Raw genomic sequence first — 23,838 nt, forward strand, 5'->3', positions numbered from 1 at the left:
TATGGTTCCAGACTTAGAGGTTCATCGTTGGACATAACAGACATTTTGAGTTCATGTATATAATTTGTCGTGAAAAAAATATATATATATATCTTTCATGTGTAGATGTATTATGTAAGTGAAATTTATCGCTTGAATAATCATCTTAAAACTTATCAATTGTTCTTATATTTCTTAAAATTGAGATTAAAGAAATCAGTTCATACATAAATATAACATATGTTTGGTTTAACTTATTAATAATGTGATATTTGTAATGTATTAAAGATTTTCTCATAAAACAAAATTTAAACTAATTTCCTAGATACAAGTTAAGGAACCTTTATACTTATTGATCTATCTCAGAACTTCCATGTATTGTTGTAAGAGACATGCTAAAAGTAAGATTCTAAAGTTTATCATGAGATCCTTCTTTAATCTGCTCTTGTTTTTCATTCATTTTTTATTTGTTATTTGTTATCTTGCTGTTTCATCTGCATGCAACTCATTCTTCTTCTTCTAATTTGGTCTCCTTGTCTCATGGGATATAAAAACCAAATTGGACAAATGAGATATTTCTAATGGGATATAAGACTAATTAAAATTATGAGTAATACTACACTTATAAAGAAATTTTACAAAGATCTACATATAAAGTGATGTGGCAAAAAATCAATGGAATAGTAAATTTAATGAGTTTGACTTTTTGTTTCACTCTTCCATTCATTTTTTGCCACCTCACTTTGTATGGAAATCTTTATAAGATTTCTTTGTAAGTATAGTATTATTGTAAAATTATTATCAGAAATATCTATTTGTCTAATTTGGTCTCCTTGTCTCTAAAATGGAATTCATTGAAACTAGACCTGGCAAAACGGGCAGGTGGGCCGGGTCAATACGAGTGTGGGTCTCACGAGTACGGGCCCAATACGGGTCGAATTATATGGGTCCAACATATTGGACCCGTACCCTACCCTATGCGGGTACGAGTGGACCCGCGGGTACCCATTTTTTCTCTCTCTAGTTTTTATTTTTTGCAGTTTCACCCCTAACAGTTTTTAATTATGACAGTTACACCCCTAAATTCCTGCAGTTTTAATTTTTTACAAAATTCACAGTGAGTTCTTTTAGTTGCCTTGAAAAGATCACCCATATCCAAATTTAATCAAGCAACCAGTTTAAATATTTTGACATTAAATTGAAAACTCAAAGCACTCCACAACAGCTCCGCACTAAAAGATAGGTATGTTCATTCATATGATATGAGATAATTTATACCCTTAATTATTCGTTGTTTTGAGTCTAAATCCAGCAATCTCCATTCTCCAAAAACCCCCTTAATTAGCAGTCAAACCATGATTAATTAACTTAATCTTTTCTCTTCTTTGGACACACAACAATCTAGTGAATTAACTTGTGTATTATCTCATAGGCAAAGAGTCACAATCAGTCGATTACAAAACAAAGAGTCACAATCACAAAGGCAATTAAAGTCAAGCTTTTCACATCATAGAGCCCAAAGGTAATTAAAGCAAGGCAAGTAAAGTTCAAAACTTTATTTCCATTTCAGACTCTTCTGTCAAACCCAAAATAGGGAAACACAAAAACACACAAAGCACTTGCGCTTGCTCTTGCTGGTGGTGGTGGTGGTGGTGGTACTCACCGAAGACAGAGACACTCTGGCAACAATCCATGGAAGTTGTTTTAGTGACAAAACCAAGAGAAAAACAGAAAAAGAAAAAGACTTTGGGTTGAGGAAGACAGGGGTCAGTGGGTGAGTCATGAGTGTGAGAGTGAGAGATAAGAGTGAGTGAGTTACATACCTTGGATAAGCGGGTTTGATTTTGCGTGGTGGTGTCGACGACCGACGTGGAGTTGTGTTAAAGAAAAAGATTTGCGTTTGCAGGATTGATTTTGGGAGAGGAGTTTCGTTAGAGAAGAATGAAAATTAGAAGAAGACGGCTAAGAAAGTGAATGAGTTAGGGATTTGAAATGAAGAACAAAAGAAGACTAGTCTGGTTTGGGAAACGGGATTTAAAAAGGGTTGCCTACACGGGTGAATCCGTATAACCCATTTGAAATACGGGTAGGGCCGAGTACGGGTTTGAAAAAAATGGGTCCAATTTCATGGACCCATGCCTTATATAATTTTCTTGGGTTTAGGGTCGACCCGCGGGTCTAGACCCGTTTTGCCAGGTCTAATTGAAACTCCAAGAAGTTGTTATGAAAAGTTTAGTTAATAACTTAACCCACCTCAAGGAACTTGATCTTGGTTATGTCGAAATTTCACTTATGCAGTCCTCTTCAAGTTATTGATCTTTCTTACATAGGCTTCTACAGTGAGTTACCTCTTTCCATTGGAAACCTCCATTCTTTAGAGGAATTTTGTGTTTTAGTCTGTAACTTCCAAGGTATATATTCCATCTTCATTTGAAAACCTTACCCAACTCAAGGTTTTGCGACTCTCGTCCAATAATTTCAGTGTCCAAACTCTCTCTTCCTTGTCTTTCTTTGGAAAGCTTACAAGACTAGGAAATGTTTCTTGTTTCTATCGTAAAAGTTTCTACAAAGGTTGCCTCTTCTTTTCAAGGGGAGAAAGATTAGGAAGTACGCTGGTAGTGGGTATGGGTTGAAGGTATTAGATTTTCTACAGAGAGTTTTGTAATGAAGAATTTTATTGATTGTATAGAAGAAATTACATTGTGTAAAATAAGTATATCTGAATGAATCACACTTGACTTAAGTAAACGAACTCAACTCAACTAACTGCAGTTACTTAACTAACCATAATAACAATTTGTTACACCAGTCAAACTAACTCAACTATTTCTAACTAATCTTACAAACTAATGTACTGAGCTGGAAGTTAGACTGAAGCTGAACTGGAGCTACAAATTGAAGTTGGAGAAACTAAAATGATACATCTTCATACCGCCATCCCACCTCTCAAGTTGGTGAGTGATAAAGGTTAAGCACTCCCAACTTGGATAGAAAATGGTGATGTAAATGACTTCATAGAGCTTTAGTAAGAAAATCAGCCCGTTGCTCATTACTAGGAACATATTTGGTTTGAATAAGACCAACTTGAATCTTTTCTTTAACGATATGACAATCTATGTCAATATGCTTGGTACGTTCATGAAACATAGGATTAGAAGCTATATGCAAGGCTGACTGATTATCACAAAAAAGAAGAACTGGAACTGAAATAGGATAACCAAGATTAGAAAGTAATTGCACCAACCAAAGAATCTCACGTACAGTAGAGGCCATGGCCCTGTATTCAGCCTCGGTAGAAGACCAAGATACTATAACTTGCTTCTTAGACTTCCAAGACAGAAGAGACTTCCCAAAGAACACACAAAAACCAGTGACTAATCTTCTGGTGAGCAAACAGGAAGCCCAGTTTAAATTACAGTAAGCATTACGATGGACTGTGTTATCAAAAGGGAAAAATAACCCAAACTAGGATCATGTTTAATGTACTTAACAATCTTCAAGTTAGCCTGCATATGACACACTTTAAGAGCATGCATAAATTGGCTCAATAAATTAACGAAGTAGCTCAAATCTGGACGAGTCATACACAAGTAAAGAAGCTTCCCAATGAGCTGTCATAATCTGATGAAGTAAATTCTTATGCTGATCAAGAGGAATAAGAGAAGGTCTATGTCACGACCAACTTGCTTAGTGACTCAAATGTGCTGCACGTTGCTTAGTGGTTAAGCAAACTTAGTGGCTAAGTATACTTCATAGCTAAGTAAACTTAATGGCAAAGGAACTTTAAGGATAAGCATTATCCATTCCCAAAGTTGCCACCTAATGTTACTTAAGGATTAAGTATACAATGTATCTAGTCATATTCTTTGAGGAGGTTTAACCTATAAATAGGCCACTCCCCTTTGTAAAGTTCATAAGTTGTAATCCTTCAATACAGAGTTTATGTTTTCTCTTCACTTATCTCTCTCATTTGCATACTGTTAGTCTTTGAGTTTGTGTGAGTGTTAGGCTGCTTAACACATTTTCGAAGTGTTAAGGCCGCACGGACTTAGCAAAGAAGTTAAATGCATGACAAGTGGTATCAGAGCCTCGGTTAGCATAACCTCAGTTTTTATTCAATGGCAAAAGACATTGTTGCTTCAACAAAGAGATCCAAGATGACTGAGATGGAGACTTCCCAAGAACGTGGTCGTCTGGAGAGAGTCAACGTCAACCCCAACCCCAACCCTAACCCCTCAAGGCAAAAAGGTAAGTCCAAAGACTTTATTTCCAGTTTTGACTCACGCCTATCTCGTATAGAAGAAAGTGTGAGCACGTAGTCGGAAGAGCTAGATCATCGGGTGGATGATCTAGAGACGGAAGTTTCTAAAACCTACATTGTTGCAAAAGCCATGTTGCTTCAATTGGAGGAGTCATTAAGGGCCGAAATAGGGAAGATCCGAGAGGAGTTTGTAGGGGAGCTTGCCAAAACCCGTCATGTGTTCCAAACTAAAGTCAACAACACACTTGTTCGCTTAGACGAGGTGCAAGCTGATTTAGCACGATGCAAGCGTGCCATGGTTGCAAAGATCGGTAGTAACGTCATTGAAAGCCAAAGGATTGACATACCAAGGCCTAAAAGCTTTGGTGGCTCACGCAAGGATAACTTCTTGTGGGGACTAGACAAGTACTTTGCGGCTGTAGGCGTCATAGAGGAAAGCTCGAGGATTGAAACTGCAGTCCTTTATCTTATGGACACCGCAAGGCTATAGTGGAAGAGAAGAGAATGAGACATTGAAAAAGGTATCTGCACTATCTCTACCTTTGATGATTTTAAGAAAGAGCTTAGGCGACAGTTTTATCCAAAAAATGCCAAGGATGAGGCAAGAGCTTGCTTGCGAAGGATCAAGCAAACAGGGACAATCCCTGATTACATCAAGGATTTCACCGACTTGATACTGGAGATCCCTAGGATGTCTGACAAGGATTCGCTCTTCAACTTTATGGATGGGTTGCCGTCATGGGTGAAAACGGAGCTAAGGCGTCGGGGAGTGCAAGACCTTGCCACAGCCACAGCTATTGGTGAAAGTTTGATAGATTATAGCAACCAAAAAGAATACATTGGCAAATCCAAAGATAAGAGTGGTGGCTTTGCTAAAGGTGCGGGAGATAAGAGGCAATCTAAAGAGAGCAACCTAGACACCCGTTAAGACAACTCCTCATCCAAGGGCAAGGATAAGGGCAACGTTGGGACAAGGGCTTTAACAAACTCCGCAACAATTGCTTCATCTGCAATGGGCCTCATTAGGTGAAAGACTGTTCAGAGAAGAAAGCTCTCACTTCCCTCATAGCCAAGCATCAAGAGGGCAAGCAAACCGAAAACAGTAACGATGGGGCACATATGGGATCAATGCAACTTCTCAATGGGATCCAATCCACATAAAAAAACCCAAGCCAAAGGGTTGCACTATGTTGATATTGCCATCAATAGGAAGGCCACGAAAGCCATGAAAGCCATGGTAGATATGGGAGCTTCGCATAACTTCGTTTCAGTAAGTGAAGCATGCTGGCTAGGCCTCAAGGCTTCAGGAGGTGGAGACACCATCAAGGCAGTCAACTCAACGGCTCAACCAATACATGGAGTAGCTCGACATGTCAAGACTGCAATGGGAACTTGGTTCGGCTACATAGATTTCTCAGTTGCACCGATGGATGACTACCAAGTTGTCCTTGGCTTAGAGTTTATGGAACAAGTCAAGGCATTTCCCTTGCCTTCAACCAACACCATGTGTATAATGGACGGGGAGCAAGCTTATGTGTTGCCTACTAGCTGCTCTACCAAGCTGGAGACAACAGTACTCTCGGCCATGCAGTTTAAGATAGGCATCAAGAAGAAAGAGGAAAGTTACCTGGCCATCCTCAAGCAGTATGACGACGAAGGACCAATCCCGCTAGAGGCAGTGCCCCGGGAGGCAGCACAAGTACTCGAAGAATTTGTTGATGTCTCACCAAATGAATTGCCAAAGGAACTACCACCTAGAAGGGAGGTAGATCATCAGATCGAGCTGGAATCAGGCGCCAAGCCACCTGCCAAGGGTCCTTACCGTATGGCACCATCGAAGCTAGCAAAACTGAGACAGTTGCAGGAACTACTGGATGCAAAGTTCATGAAGCCCTCCAAAGCTCCCTATGGCACACCTGTCTTGTTTCAAAGGAAGAAAGATGGTTCATTGCGCATGTGCATCGACTATCGAGCACTCAACAAGGTATCCGTGAAAAATAGCTATCCCATTTCATAGATACCTTGTTGAGTGCTCGGTAGTCGATGCACATGTGTAAGGAACCATCTTTCTTCCTCTGAAACAAGACAAGTGCGCCATAGGGAGTTTTGGAGGGCTTAATGAACCCTACATCTAGTTGTTCCCGCAACTGTCTCCTTAGTTCCACTAGCTCCGGTGGTGCCATACGTTAAGGACCCTTGGCAGGTGGCTTGGCACCTGATTCTAGCTCGATCTGATGATCTACCTCCCTTCTAGGTGGTAGTTCCTTTGGCGGTTCATTTGGTGAGACATCAACAAATTCTTCGAGTACTTGTGCTACCTCCCGGGGCACTGCCTCTGACGGGATTGTTTCCTCGTCGTCATACTACTTGAGGATGGGCAGGTAACTTTCCTTTTTCTTCTTGATGCCTTTCTTAAATTGCATGGCCGAGAGTACTGCTATCTCTAGCTTGGTAGAGCAGCTAGTAGGCAACACACAAGCTTGCTTCCCGTCCATTATACACATGGTGTTGGTTGAAGGCAAGGGAAATGACTTGACTTGTTCTATAAACTCTAAGCCAAGGACAACTTAGTAGTCATCCATCGGTGCAACTGAGAAATCATGTAGCTAGACCAAGTTCCCATTGCAGTCTTGACATGTCGAGCTACTTCATGTATTGGTTGAGCCGTTGAGTTGACTGCCTTGATGGTGCCTCTACCTTCTGAAGCCTTAAGGCCTAGCCGGCATGCTTCACTTACTGAAACGAAGTTATGCGAATCTCCCGTATCTACCATGGCTTTCGTGGCCTTCCCATTGATGGCAATATCAACATAGAGCAACCCTTTGGCTTGGGTTATTGGTGCGGATTGGATCCCGTTGAGAAGTTGCATTGATCCCATATGTGCCCCATCGTTACTGTTTTTGGTTTGCTTGCCCTTTTGATGCTTGGCTATGAGGGAAGTAAGAGCTTTCTTCTCCAGACAATCTTTCACCCAATGAGGCCCACTGCAGATGAAGCAATTGCTGCGGGGTTTGTTGAAGCCCTTGTCCCAACGTTTGCCCTTATCCTTACCCTTAGACGAGGAGTTGTCTTGGCGGGTGTCTTGGTTGCTCTCTTTAGATTGCCCCTTGTCTCCCGCACCTTTAGCAAAGCCACCCTTCTTATCTTTGGATTTGCTGGTGTATTCTTTTTGGTTGCTATAATCTATCAAACTTTCAGCAACTACTATGGCTGTGGCAAGGTCTTGCACTCCTCGACGCCTTAGCTCCGTTTTCACCTATGACTGCAACCCATCCATAAAGTTGAAGAGCAAATCCTTGTCGGACATCCCAAGGATCTCTAGTATCAAGCTGGTGAAATCCTTGATGTAATCACGAATTTTCCCTGTTTGCTTAAGCCTTTGCAAGCGAGCTCTTGCCTCATCCTAGGCAGTTTTATCATGCACTTAACTTCTTTGTTAAGTCTGTGCGGCTTTAACACTTTGGAAATGTGTTAAGCAACCTAACACTCACACAAACTCAAAGACTAACAGTATGCAAATGAGAGAGATAAGTGGAGAGAAAACATAAACTTTGTATTGAAGGATTACAACTTACAAACTTTACAAAGGGGAGTGGCCTATTTATAGGCTAAACCTCCTCAAAGAATATGACTAGATACATTGTATACTTAATCCTTAAGTAACACTAGGTGGCAACTTTGGGAATGGATAATGTTTATCCTTAAAGTTCATTTGCCATTAAGCTTACTTAGCTATAAAGCATCCTTAGCCACTAAGTTTGCTTAACCACTGAGCAACATGCAGCACACTTGAGTCACCAAGCAAACTGGTCGTGACATAGCTCTAGATAGACCAGTAGTGGATATCAACTCTAAAGCATACTTTCTTTGACAAATAGTAATACCCTTAGCTAATCTTGCTACCTCTAAACCAAGAAGGTACCTTAACAGACCCAAATCTTTAAGCTTGAAATGAGAATGAAGCAATTTCTTGGTACGAGATATCAACTCTGAACTGCTACCAGTAATTACTATATCATCTACATAGACTAAGATTGCCACCATTTGAGTATCATGCCTCTTCAAAAATAAAGAATAATCTGATTTGGATTGAGATAAGCCTCCTAAACTAAGGCAGAAGTAAGTAAGCCTCCTTGGAAGCCTGTTTTAAGCCGTATAATGATTTGTTCAGTTTGCAAACAATGTTTGATGTAGTAGGCTTATGAAATCCTTGAGGTAAGGTTATATAAATTTTCTCAGTTAAATCTCTTTGCAAGAAGGCATTATCTACATCAAGATGATATAATAGCCAATCATGTATGGAAGCTAGAGACAAGATAACTCTCACTATTACCATCTTCACAACAGGGGAAAATGTTTCCTCATAATCAATCTCTGCTTGTTATCTGTAACCCTTGGCTACTAACCTAGCCTTATATCTCTCTAAGGTTCCATCAACATTAAATTTCAGTTTGTACACCCACTTTCATCCAATTGGATGCTTACCAGGAGGCAAAGAAACCAGAGACCATGTTTGATCATCTTCTAAAGCTTTTATCTCCGTTGACAAAGCTTCAACCCAGTTAGGATCTTTGGAAGCTTAGGAAAAACGAACAGGTTCAGTCAAAGTAGATATTTTGCTAAGACAAACTTGGTATTTAGGTAAAAGATGGGCATAGAAGATACAATCCGAAATTGGATATTTCACTAGATTAGTTTGTGAGGGAGATGGGAGTGTAGGATAGTGAAAATTTGTAGTCCAAATGGGGGGTCTAGTGATTCTATTGGACTTTCTTAAAGACAGAGGATGAGGGACTCCTAGTGTGTCAGGATCAAGTGTAGGATTGGAGCTCGCTGGTGTATTATAGGATTCTACAATAGGTCCTGGACTAGGGTCAAAACTAGTTTTATGGTTGGAGTAAAGAACTACCCAGATTGTGGAAAACATTAAGAGGAGTCAATATCTAAGAAAGTGTCTGAAGGGAAAACAGGCTTATTTGAAGTAGGCAATTTGAAAGGAAAAACATGCTCATAGAAGACTATATCTCTAGTAACCTGAATGGCATGTGTTTCTAAATTATACAGCAAATATCCTTTCTTATCTAAAGCATATCCTACAAAGACACATGGGGTAGATCCTGGAGAAAATTATCTTTAGGAGTAAGGATTTTAGAATAAGAAAAACAACCAAATACTTTCAAGTGTGCTAGTGAAGGAGACTTGCCAAAAAACTTTTCAAATGGAGAAAGACCTTGTAACATAGTGGTGGGAAATATATTGATCAAATAAACAACTGTTTGAACACAATGACCCCAAAGTGAATGTGGAAAGTTTGACTAAAATTTCAAAGCCCTAGTCACTTGTAATATATGCCTATGCTTTCCTTCCACAACACCATTTTGTTGTGGAGAGTAAGCACAAGAGCTTTGATGTTGAATACCAAGCTTTTGTAATAACTTTTAGCAATTTTTATTGAACAACTCTAAGCCATTGTCTGATCGAAGACATTTGGGAGTTACATGATACTGATTGTAGACCATATTCAAAAACTATTGTAACATTTGAAAGACATCAGACTTGAACTGCATTAGTAACAGCCAAGTAACTCTTGTGCAATCATCCACAATTATGAAAAAATATCTAGCATTTCCAAAAGTAGGTATCTTATAAGGTCCCCATACATCCGAATGTAAAAAATCAAAAGCATTACTTGAAATATTTTGGCTTAATGGAAAAGGAATTCGAGTTTGTTTTGCCAAAGGGTAGACTATACAATGAAAAGAATTATCAACTAGTAACATTTGTTTAAGAACAAAATTTGGTATATGACCCAATCTTTGATGCCAAACATGAAAATCAGTACATGAACCAAGAGACACACTTTTGGTAGTAAAACTTGAAACATTATTTACCACTAAATTATTAGCATCATTTGTAGAAATCAGTTTGGTCAGTCCATGAATGTTAGAATTTTGTAGAATAAACTGTGCAAAAGGAGCATAGAAGTATAGGCCTTGGCTTTGTCTATCAATCCCCTTCAACTTGCCACTCTAGAGGTCCTGGATTAACCAAAAATCAGGGTAGAATGTAATAGCGCAATTATTAAATGTAATGAATTTTGAAACTGAAAACAAGTTATATTTGAAATCTGGCAAATGCAAGACCTGATCAAGACTAACTTTCTCATCCAATTTAACAGAACTAGTGAGCCTAATCCTAGTTTTTGTACCATTAGGTAGGCCAACATAAATGTGTGGGCTAGAATCCATATCAATAGGAGAATTCAAGCTAGACAATCTATAGGTCACGTGGTCTATTGCCTCTAAATCTGTTACCCAATTTTTAGTTTTATTACAGCAAGTAAAAAGGGATGTGGATGTGGCAGTACCTGCTACATTTGTTGAGGCTGAAATATTTTCCTTACCAAGCAGCTGAAGAAGCTGTGAATATTGCTTAGTTGAGAAGATTGTTCCAAGTGAATCCTTCTTAGAATCAGTAGAAGCAGTAGGGGTTTGAACATTAGACTATGATTGTAGTTGGTTAGCTGACAATTTTCCCTTGGATCCATTCATCTTTCCTTTAAAGTCAGCTGGATACCCATGTATTTTATAACAGGTGTCTCGTTTGTGGCCTAACAAATGACAAAAATTACATTCTATGTAGGGCTTCTTCCCTTTGTACTTAGAATTTTTCTGTGTATGCTGTGCATATACAACAGTTGTGACATCTGATCCAGTATTAGCTCCTGAATCCTCTGGTTTTCATCCTGATTAACAATAGAGTAGGCTTATTTAACTAAAGGCAATAGTGACATCAAGAGTATCTGACTCCTCACCAGTGGCGGATCCAATTAATGACTTGGACTCAACTTTTGAAAAAGTCCACATCTTATATTTATTTAAATTTTACACTTATAGAATTATGAGATTTTGGGAACAACCCCCACGGTTAGTTTGGATTTTATTTTTGTAAAACCTTATTTTTAATCCTAATATATATATTTCATATTTTTTGTGATTTTTATTTTTATGCAAGGGAATCTGTTAGTTTTTAAAAGTTTTATTAGGAGTGAAAATGAAAGGAATAAGAACTGTTGGGTTTGTATTTAACTAAGAGGAGAAATCTGGGTATTTTTACATCAGAAAGCTAATGTGGCGAGGTCATTGTGAGAATAAGAGAATCTTGGAGCAGTTTCATAATTCAAAGAAGTTATTTTATATATAAACTAGGTTCTTTGCAGAAAATGAAGAAGAATAAAGAAAAACCCATAAAGAAGAAAAGAAGAAGAAGCAAAGGAAAAGGAAAAGGAGAAGAGAGGGAAGAATGGGTTCGGTCAAATTTATCCAATGTTTTAAAACCCAACCCAGGGTGAAACCCAGCAAAGCTTCTGGGTCCCGGGTTGATCGGTTATTCAGCAAATATATCCCTAAAAATTACAGTAAAGTCCCTATAGGTTTGAAATTTATCAAACACACCCCAACTGCAAATCGACCGACAACTGATTAGCGACAGCGACACCCCAAATACAACCCCAATCGTCCCTTGAGCCCATTTTCATCAAAATATACCCAAGATCTAGCTGAAATAGGTTCGATTTTGGCCAGATCTCATCGACGTTGATGTCGGCATTCCAAGCTAGATCCCATCGATTCCGGCGTCAACAACCCTCCCCATCACCCTAGAATTACTCCCCTTTTTCTCCCGACCAAAACCCACCCCACCCCACCCCCGTTAGCCTCGTCAATCACTGGAAAAATCTCATCATTGCCGCTGCTAGTTTTGTTCGATTTCTGGTCAATTTACTCACCGGAAATCAACTCTTTCACCACCATTACATTCACCAGAAATTGCTTTTCAAAAGCCCCAACAATTTCGACAGTCAATTGTTCGCCGATCATCACTGGAAATCCTAGGGTATTGAGTGAATAGGAAAAATTTAAACCCTGCCCGTTGAAGCTTCCGAGTCCTGGTTCAACAGGTTCAATTGGCCGGGCCAGGCCAGGTTTTAAAACATTAGCTTTATCCATTTGATTTTTCTGCACTTGAGCTAATGGTACTTGAGAACCAGGCTGAGATTTATGTTATTGACATACGTTCTTGTGATAAATTTGCTCAGTTACAAAGAATTGGTGATTTGGTTAATAATTTAGTTCGGTTTAAAAAAGAAATTTTGGATACATTGCTTGTGAAAGTTGCATTAGTTTTATCAGTTGCGACTGCGACTGTTGAAAAGGTTTTTTCTATAATGAATCTTGTGAAAAGTCGGTTATGCAATCGAATGAGAGATTAATGGATGAATGATTGTTTGGTCATCTATATTAAGAAAAATGTATTTGATACAATTGACAATGAGATGATTATCTAACATTTTCAAAATAGAAAAACTCGTAAAAAACAACTGTAGAAAAATTATTTTATTTTTACAAAAATTGTGTTCTTTGAAAATATTTATTTGTATTTTATAACTTTTTATTAAAGCTCATCGTAATAAAAAAAAGAAGTGTAATTATGATTGACTTTATTTATTTATTTTTGTTTATATTTTGCCCCCCATAGAGGGAAATTCCTAGATCCCCTACTGCTCCTCACCATGGAACATGTATCATTCAGCCCCATTAAGAACTGCAATAGCCTTTGTTGATTTAAGTGTTCTAGATACGCCTTAGCTGCTGCACTGTCTGGTGGTGGTAAACTGATCATAGAACTCAACTCATCCCACAAAACCTTCAACTTATTATAATGCTACAGACAAAGTGCCTTGTGTGAGATTAACAATTTCCCTATGTATTCCATAAATCCTAGTTCCACTCACCTTGTGTACTGCTCCTGTAAATCCTGCCACACTTGATATGCACTAGTGGAATACACAATTCCATTGAAAATTTCTTTCGAAGCCGTGTTGAAAATCCAAGCCAAAACAAGAGATTTACATCTCTCCCATTGTGCACTTAAAATTGAATCTGATGACCTCTTGCATGTTCCATCTACAAATCCTAATTTATTTTTGGCTCGCAGTGAAACTGTCATAGCCCTACTCCAGATAATATAATTCTCTGTACCTGTGAGTTGCTCTGTCACCAGCACTGTGCCAGGTGTGTCCGATGAATGTATGAAGAGTGGTGAGTTTGAATATGTCAGAGAACTAGTATTCGCCATCTTGTATAAAACTCTGTAACTTCGCGAGTTAAGCTTCGAAAGAAAACAGGAGGAAGATTCAGACTTGCAATCGACAACTTATTCGAAACAAACCAAGCTATTCATCAAGCTAATTTCGACTAAAGAATCAAGAAAATCGAACCAATTTTCGATTTAATGTTCAACTGAAAATCAGGTTTCGACCTAATCTCCAACTGAAAATCGAGTTAATTCAACATATTTTTCCAGCTGAGAGCTAGCTTGCTAACCTTGAGCTATTTATCGACTGAAGCAAACCAAAATTGATGAACAGATTCTACTGTTCTTCTTCTACTGATTGGAAGATTGTAACCTAATACTCTTATACCATAATAGATTTTCTACGGAGAGCTTAGTAATGAAGAATTTTATTGATTGTATAGAAGAAATTACATTGTGTAGAAGAAGTACATCTGAATGAATCACACTTGACTTAAGTAGACTAACTCAACTCAACTAACTGCAGTTACTTAACTAACCGTAATAACAATCTGTTATACCAGTCAAACTAACTCCACTATTTCTAACTAATCTTACAAACTAATGTGCTGAGCTGGAAGTCAAACTGATGAGCTGGAAGCTAGACTGAAGCTGAACTGGAGCTGCAAACTGAAGCTGGAGAAACTGAACTGATATACTTCAGTAGAAGGAGTTTGTGGGATATGGCTGCTGTTTCTCCTCTATGTTAATGGTGGAGGAAGAAGAAAGTGTTAATGGCGGAGGAACAAGAAGATATAGAGGAATGAGGAAGAAGAACATGTAGAGGAAGGAGGAAGAAGAAGAAGATGTAGACGAAGAAGAAGATGCAGAGGAAGAAGAAGATGTAGACGAAGCTAAGAAGAAACAACAACCAAGGTAGAGATGCGTTAATGGCGGGAGGAAGAAGAAGGTGTTTGAGTTTGTTTGCAAGAATTTCGGGTTTTTGGGAATATAGTATAATTTTTAAAAGATTACATAATACTTCATTAATCCTAATTAAGCACTAATCAAATTTAATTACCCTTAATTAATAATATGACTATTTAGTTAACACTTTAAAACTTCACAGCTTTTTAATTAAATTCAAACTTCAGATGTCGTTTTAATAAACTGCCCCGGGTTTAACAGCCTGTGGACTGTGATGAGAACTCTTGGGTTTAACAGTTTAAGAGTTCTGCTTGTACTCGTTCATACTTAAAAGGAGAAATACTCGTCCCTAATTTTTGTTAGAAGTACACTTTACGCCACTGTTTTCAGAAAGTAACAAATTCATCCCTATATTTTGAAAAATGTTACGTTTACAACCCATTCTCACAACCTTCTCTTACAACCCTAACGTGTTAGCGAATTGGCACTATCACGTTGCTCCCACTACACCCAAGGCACCCAAGACACTACTAAAAACGAATGACCATTCCTTCATAGGGAACAATCGTTTCTTCGGTGGAGAGCTAACATGACAGTGTTAACTCAATTGTCACGTCGGGATTGTAAAAGAAGTTTGTGAGAATAGGTTGTAGACACAGTATTACTCCTATATTTTATGTACCTATATAATAGACAATAGGTGGGCTTTTTGGTCTCTTTCTATCAACTTTTAATTTTCCAGATTTTCTAAATAAAAAATTGTTTTAATAATCATATCGATAAATTTAAAAATGATACTGTAAAAACATTAGGCTAATGTAAAACACAATAATAACCATTTCACTACCACCCAAAACTATTTTATAAAGAAAAAAATCATAAAACATATATTTATTCAATACAATAACCATATACTAAGAGATTAAAATAAACAATTATTAACATTAACTTTAAAATATAAAATTACGTAACACACTACATTTAAAATCCTTGCATAATTATTCTTTTTTAAACTATATATATAAATGTGATACAATATTAGGTTAACGAAGGTGTGTGAATGATTTAAATAGTAATGACATTATTGATGATGTGTCGTGCTTTACACATTGCCTCTAATGGGTGAGCTTTGGGCATGGTGAGCCCTTTTCCTTCACTCATGTCAATTTCTATTTCATCAACTTTCTCCCACTCAAAACATTGGATCAGTGCCCCCAATGTCAAGCCCACAAAACGCTGGCCCAGCCCAAACCCAGGACAAGCTCTTCTTCCCATACCAAAAGGCATTACCTTTTGAATGTCACCTTCTCCGTTATCAAATCTCTCTGGCTTGAAACTTGTGGAATCAGCCCATAACATTGGATCCCTGTGAATGGCCCATGATTTAACTAATAGAATTGTGTCACGTGGCACATTGTAGCCCCCTACCTTGCAAACATCAGATGCCATGTGAGGGAGGAGAAGTGGAGTTGGTGGATATAAACGAAAGGTCTCGGATATGATATTTTGAAGGTAATGTAGCTTCCCAAGATCTGCTTCCTCAATCAGCCGTTCTTCACCAACTACACCATCTAATTCAGCTCTGGCTTTCTTCAATACTTCTGGGTGGTTAAGCAAATTTGACATTGCCCATTCCAATGTCACAGATGACGTGTCGGTTCCCGCTATGAGCATAACCTGCAAGATGACATGTCATTTATGCTTTGAGCTAAATATAATTTATAAATATTATGTCATTTCATTTTAAATAGTACCTTCGAATTATTATTTCTCAAGTGATGCTATTGTCATCGTTCTTACTAATTAGTTAATGTTATTATATTATATGATTTGATATCTCAAAGTTTCAATCAAATGACATTTTTGTAGTATTTCTAATATTTTACTGAAATATATATCATTATCCCCCCAATCCACCAAAGGATGATACCAAGATAACAAAAAGATGAAACAAGATCACATCAAACTAACAGATATATATATACTGCCACGGTTAAAGAAATGAATATAAGAATTATGTATCATAAGTATTAATTAGTTTAAAAATATTAAGTTTATAACTCAATCTCACAACCTTCTCTTACAACTATAATGTGTCAGCAGAGTTTGCATTACCACATCAATTGACAACCAACAAGAGTCATTTCGAGATCATCATGGGACGACAGTCAAACACACCTCTTTCTCTAGCCACATGCTATGATGGGAAGAGTCCCGCAGCCTTCAGGTTAGCCAAGTCATGGCACGAATAAACTGAACTTGCTCGTGCAGCTCTACATAAGGCAGCAAAGAGAATGAAAAAGTGGGTAGACAAGAAAAGGAGGCACGTTGATTTCCAAGAAGGTGATCTTGTTCTTGTAAAGCTATTGCCCCAACAATTCAAGACACTAAAAAAGGTGCACAAAGGCCTAGTGCGCAAATATGAAGGGCTCTTTCCAGTGATACAACGCATCAGCAAAGTTTCGTATCGACTCTAACTTTCTCCGAAACTGAAGATACATCCGGTTTTTCATGTAAGCTTGCCAAAGCCATTCCATGAAGACCCAGAGGAGCCATCTCGAGGAGTCTTTAAATGAGCACCAACAGCCGTTGTAACATCCTTTGACAAGGAGGTTGAAGAAATACTTGCTAATAGAGTCATTCGCCGACGGGGTGTGCCAAATTACCGGGAATACTTCATCAAATGGAAGGGACTTCCCGATGCCGAAGCCAGTTGGGAGACCGAAGACTCATTATGGCAATTCCAAGACTCAATCCTGCGCTATAAGGATAATGCGACGAGGGCGTCACAGCATTAGGTGTGGGAGAATGTCACGACCGGTTTGCTTGTTGACTTAAGTGTGTTGCACGTTGCTTAATAGTTAAGTAAACTTAGTGGTTAAGTATACTTCATAGCTAAGTAAACTTAATGGCAAAGGAACTTCAAGGATAAACATTATCCATTCCCAAAGTTGCCACCTAGTGTTACTTAAGGATTAAATATACAATGTATCTAATCATATGCTTTGAAGAAGTTTAGCCTATAAATAGGCCACTCCCCTTTGTAAAGTTCATAAGTTGTAATCCTTCAATATAGAGTTTACATTTTCTTTATACTTATCCTTCTCATTTGCATACTGTTAGTCTTTAAGTTTGTGTGAGTGTTAGGCTACTTAACACATTTCTGAAGTGTTAAGGCCGCACGGACTTAGCAAAGAAGTTAAGTGCGTGACAAGTGGTATCAAAGCCTCGGTTGGTAGAACCTCCGTTTTTATTCAATGGCAAAAGATACCGTCGTTTCAACAAAGGGATCCAAGACGGCCAAGATGGAGACTTCCTAAGAACGTGATCGTCCGGAGAGAGTCGACCCCAACCCCAACCCCAACCTCTCAAGGCAGAGAGGTAAGTTCAAAGACTTTATTTCCAGTTTTGACTCACGCCTATCTTGTATAGAAGAAAGGGTGAGCGCACAGTCGGAAGAGCTAGATCATCGAGTGGATGATCTAGAGACGGAGGTTACCGAAACCCACATTGTCGCGAAAGCTATGCTGCTTCAATTAGAGGAGTCATTAAGGACCGAAATGGGGAAAATCCGTGAGGAGTTCGTAGGGGAGCTTGCCAAGACCCGTCATGTGTTCCAAACTGAAGTCAATAGCACACTTGTTCGCTTAGATGAGGTGCAAGCTGATGTAGCGCACCATGGTTGCAAGGACCAGCAGCAACGTTATTGAAAGTCAAAGGATTGACATACCAAGGCATAAAAGCTTTGGTGGCTCACGCAAGGCACAAGAAGTTGACAACTTCTTTTGGGGACTAGACAAGTACTTTGGGGTCGTAGGCGTCACGGAGGAAAGCTCGAGGATTGAAACTATAGTCCTCTATCTCAAGGACACAGCAAGGCTATGGTGGAAGAGAAGAGAAGGATTACAACTTATTAACTTTACAAAGGGGAGTGGCCTATTTATAGGCTAAACCTCCACAAAGAATATGACTAGATACATTGTATACTTAATCCTTAAGTAACACTAGGTGGCAACTTTGGAAATGGATAATGTTTATCCTTGAAGTTCCTTTGCCATTAAGTTTACTTAGCTATGAAGTATACTTACCCACTAAGTTTACTTAACTATTAAGTAATGTGCAGCACACTTGAGTCACCAAGCAAGCTGGTCGTGAAATATGAACAGTCATTCCTTAGAAACAAACAAAACCTTTCCTTAAGGAGGAACGATCGTTCTTCATAAAGAATGATTGTTTCATTTATAAGGAACAATCATTCATTTATCCTTATAAATGAATGATTGTTTCATTTATAAAGAACAATCATTCATTTATCCTTATAAATGAATGATTGTTCATTCATAAGGAATGATCATTCCTTATGAAGGAAAGTCTGTTTGTCTCTAAGAAACAACCGTTTGTGTTCAGTCAAAGTTATTTAGTGTCTTGAGTATGGTGGGAGCTGTGAGAATTGTCAACTCAGCTACCACATTGAAATTGTAAGAGAAGATTGTGAGATTATGTTGTGCGTGTAGTATTACTCTAATTCGTTATATGAAACAATCTTTATGTTTAGTATTACTCGAAACAAGAAACATGAAAAAGGATGAAAGATTAGCTAGCAACCGACATTCGTTCCTAGAAGAAAAGTATTGGTGTGTTTGTTTTATTATTTATACCCTGTCCTACCAAAAATATATATTTGTTTCCTTACTCAGAAAATCCAATTCTATTATATTCAACTATTTTTAAACCCCCTAGGTTTGTTAATTTAACTAAACACTCCCAACAAAAAAAAGTTAATAAATTGACAAAAACACCCCCACCTACCCACATTTGCCAAATTCCGGCCACCACCGCTGGATTGTGGCCGTAATCTAGTGTAATAGCGTACTACTAGCTGGATCTGACTGGTAGTACGCCTATCTAGCATTTTCCGACAAGATCCACCGTAGATCTGACTGGAAAATGCCAGATCTATGGCCAAAGATTTGGTTGTTGATAGCCAGATCTTTGGCCACATCTGGTTGTCAACGATGACCAGATCTGATCGTAGAGTTGACTGAAATCTATCATAATGACACACGACTGGCTAGATTCTTTCGGCGATGATGGCTGGAATTTAGCAAATGTGGGTGGGTAGAGGCATTTTTGTCAATTTTTAATTTTTTTATTATAGAAAGTATTTAATTAAATTAATAAACTGAAGATGTATTTTTGTTAATTTTTAAATCTTACCTTGACTCAACTCAACTTTTTCAAAAATCATAATCCATATAATAAAACAAACGCATAGTGTTCTGGAAAGTCAACAAATTAACTTTCAGATGATTGAATTTAACAGTCACGCAACCAATAGCCAAAAGGTAGACTAGTCAAATGGAGCGAAAAATAATAAAAAAAAAATTCTTTTATATTTGTTGTAAGTGAAAATCTGAACTAACCAGTATAAGCCCTTTGATTATCTGATCAGTGTAGTAATCAGGTTGTGATTGTTGTAAAGAAAGTAGATGATCAATCATGGTGTTTCTAGTCTCCTTTTGTAATCGATGCTCTTCTATCAAACCTCGGAGAAATACATCCACCTTTTTACCAAGCTTCACCAACTTCTTCTCATAACCACCGAAACCCATCCAACCCAAAATGGGCAAAAAATCTACTGGATGCGACGCCCCACCATTTTCCGTTACCTCTGCTATAAGTTTCCTAAACTTCTTTGCCTCTTCATTATCACTCACGTCATCACCATAGTATCGCTTCCCTGAAATCATTCGCATAATATTATTAAACGTTAACTCAGTCAACAATGGTCTCAACACTACCTTTGCGAAGCCGTGGAGCGAATTATTGGACAACGTTTTCAGCAAGTGCTTTAGTTCGTCTTTTCGAATGTTTGAAAACGAATTAAGACGGTTGGATGAAAAGATTTCGAGTGTACATATGCGTCGAAGGTTGCGCCAGTAGTCGCCATAGGGTGCAGCCACCAAGGTCGAGCTATTGTAACCTATATGTTTGCCTGTGAGTAACAAAGGGCGGTTGGCGAAGATGGTGTCGTGTTTGGTGAAGCATTCCTCAGCGAGTGAGGATGAAGATACGATTACCACTAGGCGGGATCCGAACCAGAGGGAGATTATTGGACCGTATTTTTGTGAGAGTTTGTGAAGAGTGCGGTGTATGGGTGGTCTACGAAGATATTGGAGATGGCCGATAATTGGAAAAGAAGGTGGGCTTGGAGGGAGGTTTCTGTATTTAGTTTTTGATCGTAAACACAAGTTCAAAACTAGAACAAGAAAGACGAGAGAAATGGATAAGTAAAGGAAGGCGGCCATGGCTAACTGCTAGCTTTGGCTGAATTTTGTGGATGATATATGATATATTATTTTAAGAAGCCGTTGAAAGCCATCGCTCTACCTAACATTTACTCACTCCACCTGTCCAATAAGCTATGGGATTGGCAGGTGAAGGGAACAAACATTAATTTTATATTTAGTGATGCTTTGACTCCATCTTCTTGTCTAAGTTCAATTATATGCATGATGTCATGGAGCCCGCGGTGGACCGTATGAAAAAGGCACGACACGGCGCAAAAAATATAAAAAATAAAATTCTATTTTTTTTAAAAGAATTGAAAATAAAGATATATAATAATTCTTAATCTTAATGTTTAAGTTTGTATTTATAATTTATAATTATAATAAATTTAATTAATATTCAATGTCTTATTATTTTATTATATTTTTTAGTGATTTTATATTTTTTTAATATAAATACAAAATGTCACTAAAAATAAAAAATAAAATATTTTTATAAAATTATTAATAATAAATCAAAATTTATAAATATTAAAATTAAATATTTTTACAAAGCACGTTGGCCTACCCATGACATAACCTAAGGCATGACAGATATATATCATATATCGTGTCGTGTCGTGTCTTGGGCCGTGCCATGGGCCTTTAAATTTGGTAGGCCGACACAACAAGATAGGACACGAATTTTTGTGGGCCTTGGCACGGCACAACGGGCCTTGAATTTTTAGGCACGACACGACCTATTAACAGCTCTACATGATGATAAGAAATGAAATAATTATAATAAATCTATATAGGTGTATATGTATTTTCTTGTTAATTTTATATTTAATGATGTTCTTAGTTGACGTACATGAGTAATATTACATGCACAATCTAATCTCACAATCTTCTCTTACAACCTCAACGTGACAGTTGAGTTAACAGCTGTCACGTTAACTCACACTACACCAAAAGCACTAAATTACTTTGATTAAGCACGACCGTTTCTTAGGGACAAATGACCGTTTCATCATAAGGAATGGTTGAAGGAACTCAACTATTTCTTATGAATGAAAAAGTCATTCCTCATTAATGAATGGTCGTTATCCCTAAGGAACGATCGTTCGTCTCTAAAAAATGATCGTTCGTCTCTAAGAAACGATCATTCATGTACTACACCAAAAACACTAAATTACTTTGATTAAGCACGATCGTTTCTTAGGGATGAACAGTCATTTCATCATAAGGAATAGCTGAAGGAACAACTATTCTTTATGAATGAAATAGTCATTCCTCATTAATGAACGGTCGTTTATCCCTAAAGAATGGCCGTTTGTTTATAAGGAACAATCATTCATGTTTAATCAAAGTTGTCAATTAATGTAATAATGCCAACTTTGTTGCCACATTAGAGTTGTAAGAGAAGATTGTATACTATATTCACTACATCAATAACTATAGAGCTTTGCCGAGTTGTAGTTGCTATATGTAATCAAGGATCCTGCAAAGTGCTAAACCATTTATAGCTTCAAAAAAAGGGGGGTGGAGTGGGGCACGAGATTGTGAGGTGAGGGGGAGGGGGGAGGTGAAAATGAGACCTAGAAGGCTAGAAGTAGTAGTAGGGAAACGTCCTCCTCTGGAATCAACTCTTATCTCTCCCGTAACAGTTCTACGCAACTGGTATTCTTCTTTACTCTCATGCGCACTGATTAACTCCAATCTTGCTAAGAAGGGCATGCTTGTTAAAGTGTGATGTTTTTGTTGTTTTTTAGCTGATAATTAAGTAGACTATTCTGTGTGTGATGGAAGCAATTTTAAATGATCGATAAAAGAAGCATTTTTCCCCAAGAATTTTAAGAAAAAAACAAGTACTTCTTGGATCTCAAACAAGTGGTTTTCGGAGTGTTATTGATATAATCCACTACGCCTTTTAAGAGGTTAAGCTTCATTTGCTAACTAAAATATGGGATAGAAATGTATTTAAAAGAGCTAAAGAGTTATTGACATGATTCAGCTTCAAATTTTTTTAAAGGGCATATCACCGGATTTTAAGAGGCATTTTCAAGGACTCACACCAAGGACTATCCTTCTCCAAGATCCTGCCGGAAGGAGGTAGAATACTGAGTCGGATTTGGTGCAACGCGGCTTCACCAACGAAAAGCGAGCTCAGCCGCTGTGAAAAGCTTGCTGAAGCCAGCTTTTCAAAGCTTTTCACGGTGTCTTTGCTTTATACTTTGACCGTTGAAAACCCACACAAGAACCACCAAAAACAGCCATGAGCCATCACCACCGCCACAAACCACCACAAATTTCAAACACTTCCAACCCAAATCAATAATCCATCAAACAATTTAACCACACAACACAAAACACAAATTACGTACTATTTTTATTAATTAATAATAACTTTGAAAATTAGTATAAATTAATAAAATTAAACATTTTTTAAATCAAATAAAAATGCCACAAAAAATAAAAAAATAAACAACTCAAAATTAAAATTCCATATTGATTGTAATTTACTTTGGAATTATATAATTATTATGAGTTTGTTATTATAACCATAATAATAATCAAATTAACATAAATTAAATTAAAAAAATTAAATAACAAAAATAAATAAATAAAATATATTTTGTGGTGGATAAATAGTATCACACTAAATAAGTGTGGATGAATAGTATCATACTATTGTACCAAATTTGTGTGATATTATTCATCTACACCAATTTGGTGTGGCTTTTGATGTGTGGTTGGATCAAAATTTGGATACCATTTTAGTGTTTTACCCTAAAACAGTGTCCTATTAGAGATGCCCTAGGAAAAGAACTAATTAAAATATAAAAAAAAGGAAAGAAAAAAGGGTTCTTAGATTCTGAGACGGTGTTTCATGTCTTTAAATAGGCGTTCGCAAACAGCAAAAGGGTTACAATAGGAGTAAACAAAAAGACATGGTGAAAACGAGAGCTAGAAGTTGTAACAAGATAGCATCTTTCTCTGAAAACAACTCTGAGTTCTTCAAAGTTTATCTCCCCTGTTTCAGTTCTCAGCAACTGGTATATTATATCCTAATCTTGCCCTGTTTAGGACATGCATGTCAATGTGTTTCGTATTTCTTTAATTTTTTTTTTTTTTTAATTTTAAAGGAAAAATTTGTATTCAAAAGCTTTATCTTATAATCAAACTTCACAATGCCTTTAAATAATTAAATTTCTTTTGCCAATTAAAACTATTATTTGGGATAAGAATGTATTTCAGAGAAGTAAGAGTAATCTTATTCTTAAACTTGAGTGTCTTTTTTAACAAAGGATTTTTGTTTTGGTTTAA

General features: G+C 37.5%; 1 protein-coding gene across 1 annotated transcript; it reads right to left on the bottom strand.

Moving 5' to 3' along the window:
- Positions 1-15,304: 15,304 nt before the first annotated feature.
- Positions 15,305-20,619, bottom strand: LOC116120646 (cytochrome P450 81E8-like). Its single transcript, XM_031406611.1, has 2 exons — positions 19,663-20,619; positions 15,305-15,916 (listed from the first exon to the last, which is right to left on the bottom strand). The coding sequence occupies exons 1-2, from the start codon at positions 20,545-20,547 to the stop codon at positions 15,305-15,307; spliced, it is 1,497 nt and encodes a 498-aa protein (XP_031262471.1). The 5' UTR covers positions 20,548-20,619.
- Between the last annotated feature and the right edge of the window lie 3,219 nt (positions 20,620-23,838).

Source organism: Pistacia vera, unplaced genomic scaffold (genome assembly GCF_008641045.1).
Source record: "Pistacia vera cultivar Batoury unplaced genomic scaffold, PisVer_v2 Contig940, whole genome shotgun sequence".
Taxonomy (NCBI): domain Eukaryota; kingdom Viridiplantae; phylum Streptophyta; class Magnoliopsida; order Sapindales; family Anacardiaceae; genus Pistacia; species Pistacia vera.